Source organism: Cherax quadricarinatus, unplaced genomic scaffold (assembly GCF_038502225.1).
Source record: "Cherax quadricarinatus isolate ZL_2023a unplaced genomic scaffold, ASM3850222v1 Contig18, whole genome shotgun sequence".
NCBI classification, from domain to species: Eukaryota; Metazoa; Arthropoda; class Malacostraca; order Decapoda; family Parastacidae; genus Cherax; species Cherax quadricarinatus.
Window position 1 is genome coordinate 13,781 of NW_027195044.1, and position 15,192 is coordinate 28,972.

Below are 15,192 nucleotides of genomic sequence, written 5' to 3' on the forward strand. Positions count from 1 at the left end.
ACAGATGAATCTCCAGCTAGCATGGCCGTGACGAACTCTAGCTGGAGATTCGTCTGTAAAAAACTTGCATTTGTGGTCACAGAGGTGCCTGTGCTAACCTTCCTATGGTGTAGAAATATACCTAGTTGGATGAATCTTATTGTGGCTAGCTGGTCTAGTGGCTAATGCGACGGGCTGGAGTTTTGAGACTCTATGACCGCGGGTTCAATCCCGGCCGGGGGTATGGTTTGTTTGCAATCGTGTCATTACGATTTCTTGAGTCAACGCACTGGATTCTGTTTCATACCTGCCTTTTGGTGAGGGTTTCAGCCTCCCAGTCACTGGCTCTGACACGCCAGTCCTTATCCAAGGTACGATCAAGGTACTTCTGTGCTAGAGAGTTCAGCCCCATGCCACCTGCTGACTTTCCTCCTCTTGCTGGTTTACTTGCACAAGATACTTCAGACTCCTGGCGCTGCTGCACAAGGTAACGCAAGTCAACACAACTCCGAACCTGTTTTAAACACATTTTTTGTACAGTGTGCTCATAAAGGTAACTGAGAACTTTAAAAATCAACCACTAGCAACAACCAGTACATAGCTCCTATTAGTTATTCCACTTATTACTCTCATTAGACTGTTTTACATTAGCTTCCTTCAGGGATAGGGCCAAGTACTTACCTGTATTTATATTTGCAAATACAGAAAAGTTATTTGTATTTTACTGAATTTGGAAAAAAAGTAAAGTCTTTGTATTAATCTTGCTTTTAATGCTTGTATTTACTGTACAGTAGGGCCCCCACTTATATAGCAGGTTAGGTTCTGGGTTACCACTGCAAAGCAAACATCGCTGTAAAGCAGAACACCATTTGCCAGATAACAAAGTTTACACTAACATATATTAAGTTAACAACAGAACTAGGCATTAAGAAACAATAAAAAGTAAAATACACACACAGTACACTCATTATTTACCTCAAAATATTTATAGTCTTAACGTAGGGCAAAAGGTGAGTAGTAATTACTGTAGGAAGTCAGGTGTGGTAGGTATGGTAGCCTCCCTGGCCACCCCACCTAATACGACATTTAAAGCGTTCTAGAGCGATAAAATGCATATACAGTACACCCATTACTTACCTTAAAATATTTGTAGTCTTAATATAGGGTGAGAGGTGAGTAAACGGGATAAAAATGAAAATCAAGAGAGAGAGAACGAGTAAGAGGACAGAGCTGCAGAGTACTTGTGTAAACCAATGCATTTGGTTATGGCTGATACATGTTCATACAAACACCTTACATTGTGTACAAGTTGCCTCCACAGTGGTACAGTAGAATAAATAAACACCAACACTTCCATTCTCATGTAACATCATTTTTAGAAGGAATGATGCTCTGACAAATTATTATTATTATTATTATTATTATTATTATTATTATTATTATTATTATTATTATTATTATTACAGTGGACCCCCAGTTATCGGCCAGTTTGGTTATTGGCCAATTCGGTTATTGGCGGGATTTTCGGCGCCCGGTTATTGGCCGTTCGCTCGGTTATCGGCGGTTTTGTACGCGTCCATCCGCCGGCTGGAGCAGCTTGGGTTCAGTTTGGCTTTCTCTCTCGGTGGCTGAGGAGGTGTGTGCTCATACATCCAAACTTTTCACTTGTTTACCATTCTTTTTAGTGGTTTTTCTTGCAGTGCAGCTGTGAAATAAGTAACCATGGCTCCAAAGAAAGTTCCTAGTAAAGTTCCTGTGGTTAAGAAAGTGAGAAACACCATGGAATTTAAGTGTGAAGTGATCGAAAAGTTTGAGAGTGGTATGAAGGTGATGGAACTTGCCAGGATGTACAGCAAGAATAAATCAACAGTTGCATCCATCCTGGCAAAGAAAGAACAAATCAAAGATGCTAATGTTGTAAAAAGAGTAGCTTTTCTAACTAAACAAAGGACACCGATAATGGAAGAGATGGAAAAGTTATTATTATTGAGGATTAAGGAAAAAGAATTAGTGGGAGACAGTGTAGTGGAGTCTAATACAATGGACCCTCGCATAGCGCTATTAATCCGTTCCTGAGAGCTCATTGTTATGCGAAATTATCGTTAGGCGAATTAATTTTCCACATGAGAAATAATGGAAATCAAATTAATCCGTGCAAGACACCCAAAAGTATGAAAAAAAAAAAATTTACCACATGAAATATTAATTTTAATACACACAAACTGAAGAAGACATGCACAGTTACATGACACTTAACTTTATTGAAGATCTGGTGATGATTGATGGGATGGGAGGAGGGGAGACTGTGGATGGTCTTAGTGTTTAGAAGGGGAATCCCCTTCCATTAGGACTTGAGGTGTCAAGTCCTTTTCCGGGGTTACTTCCCTTCTTCTTTTAATGCCACTAGGACCAGCTTCAGAGTCACTGGACCTCTGTCGCACAACATATCTGTCCATAGAGGTCTGTACCTCTCGTTCCTTTATGACTTTCCTAAAGTGTTTCACAACATTGTCAGTGTAACAGTCACCAGCATGGCTTGCAATAGCTGTGTGAGGGTGATTTTCATCAAAAAAGGTTTACGCTTTAAGCCACATTGCACACATTTCCTTAGTCTTTGAAGTAGGCAACTTCTTCAATTTCTCTATCCCCTCCTCTGGAGCAGTTTCCTCAGGTGTGGCCTCTTACTGTTGAAGATGATCTAGCAGCTCATCAGTGGTTAGTTCTTCATTGTCCTCCTCTGCCAACTCTTCCACATCCTCCCCACTAACCTTGCCAATATGAGCACTAGTTCCAGGCATTTTTTCCTGTTCACCTGGGTGTTAGTCAACTGTTATGGGTCGCATCCTGGGGGACAAGATTAAGAACCCCAATGGAAATAAGTTACAGTCCTCGATGATGCACTGACTTTCTTGGGTTATCTGGGTGGCTAACCCTCCGGGGTTAATCGTTTCTCGGTAATTTTTCCACGTTAAGCCACACCAACAACACACTCTCCACATCTTCGAGTAATACAGCTGATGGTGGTGCAGCAACAACAACAGCTGACTGTGGTGCAGCAACAGCTGACCATGGTGCAGCAGCAGCTCTGGTGCAGCAGCAGCTGACCATGATGCAGCAGCAGCTGTAGTGCAGCAACAGCTGACCATGGTGCAGCAGCAGCTGTGGTGCAGCAATAGCTGACCATAGTGCAGCAGCAGCTGTGGTGCAGCAACAGCTGACCATGGTGCAGCAGCAGCTGTGGTGCAGCAACAGCTGACTGGTCCAGTAACAGCTGACTGTGGTGCAGCAGCAGCTGACTGATCCAGCAACAGCTGACTGGTCCAGCAACAGCTGACCATGGTGCAGCAGCAGCTGGCTGATCCAGCAACAGCTGACTGGTCCAGCAACAGCTGATCATGGTGCAGCAGCTGACTGATCCAGCAACAGCTGACTGGTCCAGCAACAGCTGACTGTGGTGCAGCAGCAGCTGACTGTGGTATGATAGTATTTCTCACCCTTTTTACCACAGGGTTAGCACTAGCTTTCTTGGGGCCCATGGTCACTTATTTTCCAGGTGAAATCACTATAAAAAGGCTGTAATAATACGAAATGTTCCGATTGTATGCTTGAATGTTACCGCGGAGGCTGGCTTGTAAACAATGCCACTGGCAGAACAAGTGAGGCTGGCTCAGGCCGCATGGACGTGTCTCGGACGAATCGCATTGAGCAAATTTTTTAACACTATGCGAGGCAAAATTTTAGCGATAAAATGTATCGCTATGCGGATTTAACACTATGCGATGCCAACGTTATGCGGGGGTCCACTGTATTTGTGAGAAGGCAAAGCAGTTGCATGAGGATCTTGCCAAGAAAATGCCTGGAACAAGTGCTGCAGTTTGTGAATTTAGGGCCAGCAAAGGATGGTTTGATAGATTTAAGAAGTGTAGTGGCATACACAGTGTTACACAAATAACCTGCACATAGAAGAGAGGAGCTTACGACGATGTTTCGGTCCGACTTGGACCATTTACAAAGTCACACTAACCAGAAGTGGAACACGACAGCTATATATAGGCAGGAAGAGGTAGTGGTGGTAGTAGTAGTAGTAGTAGTAGTAGTAGTAGTAGTGGTAGTAGTAGTAGTAGTAGTAGTAGTAGTGGTAGTAGTAGTAGTAGTAGTAGTAGTAGTGGTAGTAGTGGGGAACTAAGGAGGAGGAGCCAGTCAAATATAAAGACAGGGGAGCACTGCAAGGGAGCTAGGTGCCCACAGAGGGAGAGCAAGTGCACAGAGGTGGGGGGAAGGGGAAGTGATGAAATAAATAATGAAGGAACAGAAACACGCGACAGAAGAAAGTCAAAAAAAAAAAAAAAAAATGAGGAAAGAGGAAAGGGGAAGAGGGAGATGAAGAAAAAGAAAAAATGAGGAATCATGTTAAGTTACGGGTGTTCTTAAGTTTGGAGCATTTTACAATGTAGTGGGAGAGGAAGGCATCTACAGAGACAAAGCCAGGACTAAGATTCATACAAGGAAAGTTGTGTATTAGAGAGGATTCAACAAGATGGTGACTGTTAAAGTTGGAAGTAGGGAAGACAGTTTTAGCAGAAGACCAGTCTATAGGATGGCTGTGATCTCTGACGTGACAGAAAAGAGCATTGTTAGTGTCGGCAAGCCTAACACTATTTTTTGTGCTCTTGTTCATACATCTCCTCCCTCCACAGATGTTCCTGGTGTCTACTCTATTTCTTGCTCCTCCTGTCCTCTTCAATACTTTGGAGAAACTGACCGATCTCTTTCTGACAGACTTAGGGAGCACAAAAATAGTGTTAGGCTTGCCGACACTAACAGTGCTCTTTTCTGTCATGTCAGAGATCACAGCCATCCTATAGACTGGTCTTCTGCTAAAACTGCCTTCCCTACTTCCAACTTTAACAGTCGCCGTCTTGTTGAATCCTCTCTAATACACAACTTTCCTTGTATGAATCTTAGTCCTGGCTTCGTCTCTGTAGATGCCTTCCTCTCCCACTGCATTGCAAAATGCTCCAAACTTCAGAACACTCGTGACTTAACCTGATTCCTCATTTTTTCTTTTTCTTCTTCTCCCTCTTCCCCTTTCCTCTTTCCTTTTTTTTTTTTTTCATCTTTCTTCTGTCGCGTGTTTCTGTTCCTTCATTTCATCACTTCCCCTTCCCCCCACCTCTGTGCACTTGCTCTCCCTCTGTGGGCACCTAGCTCCCTTGCAGTGCTCCCCTGTCTTTACATTTGACTGGCTCCTCCTCCTTAGTTCCCCACTACTACCACTACTACTACTACTACTACTACCACTACTACTACTACTACTACTACTACTACTACTACTACTACTACTGCTACTACTACTACTACTACTACTACTACTACTATTACTACTACTACTACTACTACTACTACTACTACTACTTCTACTACCACCACCACTACCTCTTCCTGCCTATATATAGCCGTCGTGTTCCACTTCTGGTTAGTGTGACTTTGTAAATGGTCCAAGTCGGACCGAAACATCGTCGTAAGCTCCTCTCTTCTATGTGCGGGTTATTTGTGTATCATTCCAGTCACGGTATTGTGCCTTTTTTGTTATTTACATAGTGTTGTAAGGCATGGCGAGGCTGCAAGTTCTGACAAATGTGCAGCTGAAAAATATGCTAACAAATTCCAGGACTATGTAAAGGCTGAAGGATTCGAACCCCAACAAGTTTTCAATTGTGACGAAACAAGTCTGTTTTGGAAGAAAATGCCAAAGAGGACCTACATTACCCAGGAGGAAAAGGCACTGCCAGGACACAAGCCTATGAAAGACAGGCTTATTATTTTGTTGTGTGGTAATGCTAGTGGGGATTTCAGAGTGAAGCCTTTACTTGTGTATCACTCAGAAATTCCCAGTGTGTTTAAGAAAAACAATGTCATGAAGAATAGATTGTGTGTGATGTGGAAAGCTAATCATAAGGCATGGTTCACAAGGCAAATTTTCAAAGAGTGGGTTAATGATGTGTTTGGCCCAAGTGTGAAAAAATACCGCCTGGAAAAGAAATTGCCACTCAAGTGCCTCCTGTTACTGGGCAATGCTCCTGCACATCCTCCAGACTTGGAAGACCAAGTGTTTAGGGACTTCAGTTTTATAAAAGTGAAGTTCTTGCCTCCTAACACCACTCCTCTCCTCCAGCCCATGGTCCAGCAGGTCATCTCTAACTCTATGGGGAAGTTCCTGGGGTTGGAGGTGAGTGGTGAGGATGTGGAAGAGTTGGTGGAGGACAACAGGGAAGAGCTTGCCACTGAAGAGCTGCAAGAGCTTCAACTTGAACAGCAACAGATTGCAGCTGAGGAACTTGCTTCAAAGGAGGAGGAAGAGGGATTAAAGAGGTGTGTGCAATGTGGACCAGGGTGTAAGCTTTTGTAGAGAAACACCACACTAACAAAGCTGAAACAAGCCATTTCTGCAACATGTTTAGTGACAAAACCCTGTCCCACTTCAGGGAAATCTTAAAGAGATGCCAGAAACAGAGCACTCTGGACAGTTATTTTGTGAGACAGGGGTCCAGTGACTCTCAAGCTGGTTCTAGTGGCATTAAAAGGCAGAGAAGGGAAGTAACCCCAGAGAAGGCTTTGCTACCAAAAGTCTTCATAGAGAGGGATTCCCCTTCCAAACACTGACTCCTCCCTCTTTCCTCCTTATCTTCCAGAAGTCAGCATTAGCCTTCAATAAAGGTATGTAATACATAATTGTAAAAAAAAAATTTTTTATGAACATTTTTGTTGGGAACGAATTAATTTTATTTCCATTAATTCTTATGGGAAATATTAATTCGGTTATCGGCCATTTCGGTTATCAGCCGACCTTCACTAATGGATTATGGCTGATAACCGGGGGTCCACTGTATTACAAATTATTACAATTACAAGTTATTATTATTATTATAATCATAAAAAAAAAGCGTTAAATCCACGAGGGCCGTGAATAGCTATAGACAGAGTGAAGGCATACGAAAGGAATATTTTTCTACAGTTAAGTAACCAGTGTTTGACTAGAGAAAATGTAATTCTTCTGACACTCCTACAAATCTCATATTTATGTCATTTTTTATAATGTGGGTGTATGTATCGTGTATATGTTACATAGCGTGTTTATTACATAATTTTGAAAAAAATATCATAGATGGATTAATGGAAATGTCTATATTAACGTAATATACACTTTAAAAATTGTATTCCTTGTACTTCTCTGTATCATGTTCAAATTAATAAATAAATAAATAAAATAAATTTAATGTGCCCAAGAGATTATGTAGTGTCAAGAGTAGAGAGACTCTTAAAGATTTTAATGTGTACCTGCATGCCAGCACAGTGTGTAAGTATATTTAGGTACAGGTACACATAAGTATAATTATTAGAGTACGTATAAAATAAGCAAGAACTTTAAAACACTTGAAATTTTGGAAAATTTCCAGACGTAGTAGAGAGATGTGCTCACGGAGAATGTAAACAAACCAGGTGGGGCTTGCCTTTTGTCATAATTTGAAATCACCGTATTAGCGGAACACTCTAGGGCAAAACAAATGCAGTTGAAGTATATCATAATTACTTTTCTAATTCAAAACCTAGTGGTCTCTAACCTAATCTAACTTTAACTTGGCAATTTATTATTTTACACACCAGCTGCATCCCACTAAGGTAGGGTGACAAATGGAAAAATATTCACCATCACTCATTCAATCAATCTCTTACCAGAAGCATACTGACTCTTCCAACTGCAACATCGTCATCCCTCCCAAAGAGTGTTGGCACTCTACTTCCTATCTCCAGGACTCTAGTGTTAACCAGTTTCCCTGAATCCCTTCATAAGCATACTTTGCTCACACTCCAATAGCATATGTAGCCTGGTGGCTAAAGCTCCCGCTTCAGACACGGAGGGCCCGGGTTCGATTCCCGGCGGGTGGAAACATTTCGACACGTTTCCTTACACCTGTTGTCCTGTTCACCTAGCAGCAAATAGGTACCTGGGTGTTAGTCGACTAGTGTGGGTCGCATCCTGGGGGACAAGATTAAGGACCCCAATGGAAATAAGTTAGACAGTCCTTGATGACGCACTGACTTTCTTGGGTTATCCTGGGTGGCTAACCCTCCGGGGTTAAAAATCCGAACGAAATCTCTCTCTCTCTCTCTACTTTTTCTCTCTGACCTAATGCTCTCACACTAGCCTTCATACCCTCCCTCCAACCCATCCTCAGACAACCACTACCCTTCCTTACTTCCACCCCAGATTTATATACTGTTATCCCATCATTGTGTGATGAATGGTTAAAAAACTGACAGGTTGAAGATTGAGATACTTGTGCACCATATGGGAATCTTTATTCAGGAAACACTTTGCCACACAGTGGCTTCATCAGTCCAATACAAAGCAGAAAGGTATAAGGAGAGGAGGAGTTTGAGGTAATCAGTCCCTCAGCCTGGAGTCGATGTGTTCCGTCCATCAATCTTGTAGAGTGTACAGCATAGGCTATAGATGTGGCTTGTATACTGTAGTCATGTGAGGCGAAGCAGGAGTAGGCGGGGTCATAGTGAAACCAACCACTAATCTAAGTAGGTCTTCGTCCAAAGGTTGGACAAGTGTTGAAGAATTCTTTGTAGCAAGATCCCATAATGATGCATGTCTGACAGTAGGTCTAAGACCTACTTAGACTAGTGGCTGGTTCCACTATGATCCCCGCCTACTCCTGCTTCGTCTCACCTGACTACAGTACATGAGCCATGTCTACGGCCCTATGCTGTACATTCTACAAGATTGATGGACTGAACACATCAACTCCAGGCTTAGGGACTGATTAACTCAAACTCGTCCTCTCCTTACACCTTTCTGCTTTTTATTGGACTGATGAAGCCACTGTGGCAAAACATTTCCTGAATAAAGATTCCCATATGGTGCATAAGTGTCTCAATCTTCATCCCATCCTTGTCCATCCTCTCTAAATGCCCAAACCAACTCAATAACCACTCCTCAGCAATTTGAATTATACCTCCAGTAAGCCCACACCCAATCTCTACACTGCAAAATCTCTGCATAATACTCATGTCACACACTGCTCTCAAACACATTATAATATGCCTCCAACCTCCTCCTCACTTCACTGTTTAACTCTTTGATGGTTCAAACTCCCGATCTGAGATTTGTCCACAAGGTAGAGAATCTTTTTCTAAATGTAATAAAACAAAAAGTACAAAATTTGATGGAAAACTGACGAAATTATGCTATCATGAATTTTGCAGCATCAGTGATATTTACGAATTGGCAATTTGTCCACTTTGAGTTCTATTTAAGGCCAATTATGTTGTTCCAGTCGACCAAATTCTTAGCTATTTTGCTAGTATGTCTTCCATTTTAGTGACTGAATACAAGAAACTACCCAAGCAACTACTTCAACTGCCCAATAAAGTGTTCAGAAACTGGTAATTTGTCCAATTTCACACAAATTTCAAAATATTCCAATTTCAAAATAGGGTCCAGAATAAACAATGCAGGCATTCTTGGCACTAAAATAACATTTCCTCTGTTCATCAGTTATGTTTCCAGGCTTTACACATGAATTCCATTTTGATTTTTTATTCACACAATAAATTTTTATTCACACACACACACAAAAAAAAATTAGTTATACAATATTGCAATAATTGAATAAATAATATTGGCGCCTTCATGAATGCATATCAGACCCACCAGTTGATGTGATTAGATGTGTGATGTGATTATTTACTCTTGAACATTAGCAAAAATCAAATATTTCCCCTACTTTGAGCTCAATTTCAAGCTATTTTCGGACATAAAACCAATTAAAATCATCTCTATTTCTGTAACACATCTTCCATCCTATCAAATGAGACCAAGAGGTCATGAATACAACCATAAAAAAATACGAAAATACACCTCAAAGTCATCGTTTTGCACCAAAAACACGGTTGCAATTTTTTTCCCATTATTCACTGTATGCTGCAGGATTTTTTGTTTATATGGTGCACACTTACCACATAAACTCATTCTTCAATATCTAGGTCCAAATTTACCACTCACAGCTTATCTGAGTGAACTGAGCTCACGCTGTAAAACAACGGCACAGACCCAGGCTTCAAACCCGTAGATGCATCAACATACTAGCTACCTTTTCTTCCCTCATCTATTTCATTCTTTACATAGACCCCTCTGCTGACATGTTCACTCCAATATGATTTCCAATCTTTCACTGCCTAGGCTTTCTATTACTCTCATCATCTTGCTCCTTTCTATACTCACTTTAATTTCCATCTTTTACACACCCTTCCATATTCCTCCACCAATCCTTGCAACTTCTCTTCTGGATACCCAAAATAAAATACATGTGCCATTGTCAAAAAGCAACTGTGACAACTCTCACCTTTTGAGATTCATTATCTTTTAATATTTCACCTTTCCCCAACACCCCAGCATTCACTTTATTACAATCCCATCTAAAATTGTTCAACAACCATGGTGACATCATGCATCCCCAAGAGACTTTATTTATCCAGTATTTATATAAACCACATTGGGTTATTCTACTACTGTGGAGTAGAGGATGCCAGTGTGGAATCTGTCCAGTTCCTGATTTTTAAAGCATAACTGGTAGGATTTGGGGCAATCTACCAAGTAATTCAATAATTAAATGCATTTTGTATGTTTACCAGTGTGTAAATTAATGAGAAAATATATGGTAAATCCTTCAGTGTACAGTAATATATTTGGAAAAAATTATTTTTTTTTTGGTCTGATAAGGCCTAATGTTCCCCAACCTGACCAAAATACAATGATGCACAAAATTTTTATTATCAAACATTTTCAGACTTAAAATATGTATATTAAATTTTCCATCTTTGAGGACTGAAATTATTTAATTAACCCCTTGACTGTTGAAACCTCAAATCCTGAAATGTCTCCTGGTGTTGAAAAATATTTGAAAAAAAAAAAATTATTTTTTCTTATGAAAATGTTAAGATTATTTTTCTGATTGTTTAAAACCCCCCAAAAATTTTTGGCCATCAGTACTTACTGAGATATAGAGGCATAAAGTTGGCAGAAAATGAGCCGCGTATGGCAACATCGCGAATTTTACTCTCATTGGAAGGTATCTTGCTTTTTCCACTACAGTGGTCCCTCGTTTTTCGTAATTAATCCGTTCCTGGAGGTGTGACTATTATCGAAATTGACGATTTTCGAATCCATTTTCCCCATAAGAAATAATGTAAATCCAATTAATTCGTTCCAGACACCCAGAAGTATCAACAACAATTTTTTTGATGAAAATTAAGACACTTGTGCCTTGGAGGTGGTGTTTACAGCACCGTGGTTGTAGAGATTCTGAAGCACAGGTAAAGAGACTGGCACTTATATAGGCATCAGTGAATAGGGACGTGTAGCAGACGAGGGCAAAGTCACTGGTAGGCGGGATTCCCCAGTGGAAGTAGATCCTACCCAAATCAATGGGTTAGTTTTAGAAGCCGTGAAGAAGGTCATGTAGATGTCCTCTGAACCAAGATTCCATGATGTTGCAGTACCTGACAAGTTGTGCAAGACAGGTATACAATACTGACAAGATGAAAGTTAAGACACATGTACAACATCTGGTTATCTTTATTGTAGACATTTCACCATCCAGTGGCTTTATCAATATAGATTCTTGGATATAATTAGAAAACAGAAGTAGGACCTACTTCCACTGGGGAATCCTGCCTACCAGTAACTATGCCCTCGTCTGTTACACATCCCTATTCACTGACGCCTATATAAGCGCCAGTCTCTTTACCTGTGCTTTAGAATCTCTTCAACCACGGTGCTGTAAACACTACCTCCAAGGCTGAGGGACTGATTACCTCATCTTTTGTATATAGTTCTTCTGTTTTCTAATTATGTCCAAGAATCTGTATTGATAAAGCCACTGGATGGCAAAACGTCTACAGTAAAGATAACCAGATGTTGCACAAGTGTCTTAACTTTCATCTTGTCGGTATTGTATACCTGTTTTGCACAAAAATTTTTTTTTTTACCTTAGATAGATTTACATACACAAAAGAATGAACATTCAACATGACAGTTACCTTTACTGAAGGCTGTTGTTGATGAATGGAAGACAGGGAGGAGGAGAGAGGGAAGAGAGGTTATTGTTTGGAAGGGGAATCCCCCCTCCCTAAGGACTCTAGGTCACTTCAGGGGTCACTTCCCTAGCTTAAATATAGATTTACATGCAGAAAAGAATGCCAAATAAATGCAAAGCACTAATAAAATGTATAAATGAACATTGGTAATAGGGGTAGTTGATGAGTGGAATGGTCTGCCTAGTAGGGTGATTGAAGCTAAAACATTGGGTAGTTTCAAATTTAGGTTGGATAAATACATGAGAGAGAGGGGTTGGATTTGAATCAGGCTTGCACATGAGCAAATAGGTTTATCAAAGCTTATTGCTTATGCTGTTAGTGGGTTGAATTTGTGAAGGACCTGCCTAGTATGGGCCAACAGGCCTATTGCAGTGTTCCTCCTTTCTTATGTTCTAAAAGCTATGGCTTGGGTAGTTTCAAATTTAAGTTGGATAAATACATGAGTGAGAGGGGTTGGATTTGAGTCGGACTTGCACCTGAGCTTATTGCTTGGGTAGCATTTGTTCTGTTAGTGGGTTGGATTTGTGAAGGACCTGCCTAGTATGGGCCAGCTTGCCTGTTGCAGTGTTCCTCCTTTCTTAAGTTCTTATGTTCTTATTTAACATCACACTTACCTTTATTGAAGACTTGTTTGTGTGAGGGAGGGATGGCGAGTTTATTGTTGGAGAATGTAACACTAATATCAACTCTACGGCAAGTTTATCTTTCACAATTCAACTAATATGACATAATAAACAATATTAATAACATAGAAACATGGAATATACTATAGAATGAATAAAATAAGTCATTATGTATGTCACGAGAGGTGTTGTGTTGAACGACTATTTGTGAGTCAAACGACGATTCGCGAGCCAATGTTTTGACGAAAATAACGTTACAATTTTCGAAAATTGCGACTATCGAGCCTTACGATTATCAAGAGACCACTGTACTTTATTTTTCCAGGTAACTTATGTGGCCTGTGAGACCAAAGTAAGGTGTAATGTATATATACATATACACTCGTTGTATAAACACAATAAGCACACAAACATAATTATCAATATATTGTTTACAAAACTTGTTTACACAAATACAAAAATTTTTTTATTACTATTGTTCTATAATACATATGTATACACATATATAGCCACTGGACACTTTTATATAACTGTTATTATCTTCACCAAGCTCATGTTGTGTGCGAGTGTGTGGACTTCTAAATGTGCTGAGTCAGGGTCCGGCAGCTGTCAAAATGACATATTGTATCATTTCTCACTCCCCCTACTGCCTGTCAAAACAATGAGGTCAGATGCTCGCTTCCCCATCCATCCTCCTACCTAATTACAGTGGACCCCCGGTATTCGATGGCATCGGTATTCGATAAATCCGATATTCGATGCATTATATTGCAAAATATTTTCCTCGGTATTCGATTGAAAACCCGGTATTCGATACGATTTGTACGAGACCTGTCCACGTGTGGCCTGAACTGCCCCGTGTGTGCCAGTGTGCGCGCATCTAATGATACATTCAGTACATTCCACATTATCCGTATTATCACTGTGTTTGGTGCTTGTTTCTGCAAAATAAGTCACCATGGGCCCCAAGAAAGCTTCTAGTGCCAACCCTGTGGTAAAAAGGGTGAGAATTAGTATGGAAATTAAGAAAGATTTCGAAGGGTTTGGGGCCTATGCCAGTTGTGGAATCCATTGTGCCTACTTCAAAAATTAAGGAAATGTGTGCACAGTGGGTTGAAGTGCAAACTTTTATGGATGAAAATCACCCTAACACAGCAATTACAAACCTTGCTGGTGACTATTACAATGACAGTGTTGTGGCCCATTTTAGACAAATCGTAAAGGAACGGGAGCTACAGAGCTCTATGGACAGATTTGTTGTGTGACAGAGGTTCAGTGACTCTCAAGCTGGTCCTAGTGGCTTTAAAAGAAGGGAAGTAACCCCGGAAAAGGACTTGCTACCTCAAGTCCTAATGGAAGGGGATTCCCCTTCTAAACACTAACACCTCTCCCCTCCTCCCATCCCATCAATCATCACCAGATCTTCATTAATGGTAAGTGTCAATTATTTTATTGTTATTCTAATTATTCTATTGCATTAAACTTAATATTTCATGTAGTAAATTTTTTTTTTCATACTTTTGGGTGTCTTGCATGGATTAATTTGATTTCCATTATTTCTTATGAGGAAAATTGATTCGGTTTTCGATATTATCGGTATTCGATGAGCTCTCAGGAACGGATTAATATCAAATACCGGGGGTCCACTGTACTGTATATTTCTCCTTCATTCTCCCTCATTCTCTCCCTCATTCTCTCTCTCATTCTCTCTCTCATTCTCTCTCATTCTCTCTCTCATTCTTTCATTCTTTCTCTCATTCTCTTTCATTCTTCATTCTCCTTCATTTTTCTCATATCCTGGGCAATGCTTTTGGTTACAAACTCCTCAAAACCATGAAATTGATCTTCACCGACACCTCCATCTGTGTTAGAGCATTAGAGTGGACCCTCACATAACGCTATTAATCCGTTCCTGAGAGCTCAATGTTAGGTAAAATTATCGTTAGGCGAATTAATTTTCCCCATAAGAAATAATGGAAATCAAATTAATCCGTGTAAGGCAACCAAAAGTATGAAAAAAAATTTTTTTTACCACATGAAATATTAATTTTAATACACACAAACTGAAGAAGACATGCACAGTTACATAACACTTACCTTTATTGAAGATCTGGTGATGATTGATGGGATGGGAGGAGGAGAGAGTGTTGATGGTCTTAGTGTTTAGAAGGGGAATCCCCTTCCATTAGGACTTGAGGTGTCAGGTCCTTTTCCGGGGGTACTTCCCTTCTTCTTTTAATGCCACTAGGACCAGCTTCAGAGTCACTGGACTTCTGTCGCACAACATATCCGTCCATAGAGGTCTGTACCTCTCATTCCTTTATGACTTTCCTAAAGCGGTTTACAACACTGTCAGTGTACAGGTTGCCAACACGGCTTGCAACAGCTGTCTGAGGGTGATTTTCATCCATAAAGGTTTGCA

At 40.4% G+C, this 15,192-nt stretch overlaps 1 protein-coding gene across 1 annotated transcript in view; it reads right to left on the minus strand.

The window, feature by feature from the left end:
- Nucleotides 1-250: 250 nt before the first annotated feature.
- The window catches only part of LOC138851145 (exonuclease 3'-5' domain-containing protein 2-like), an 83,416-nt gene continuing 68,474 nt past the window's right edge, over nt 251-15,192 (minus strand). Inside the window, exon 5 of the mRNA XM_070079796.1 lies at nt 251-493. Coding sequence (XP_069935897.1) covers nt 281-493 — 213 coding nt within the window. The 3' untranslated portion in view covers nt 251-280. The remainder of the gene's footprint in view (nt 494-15,192) is intronic.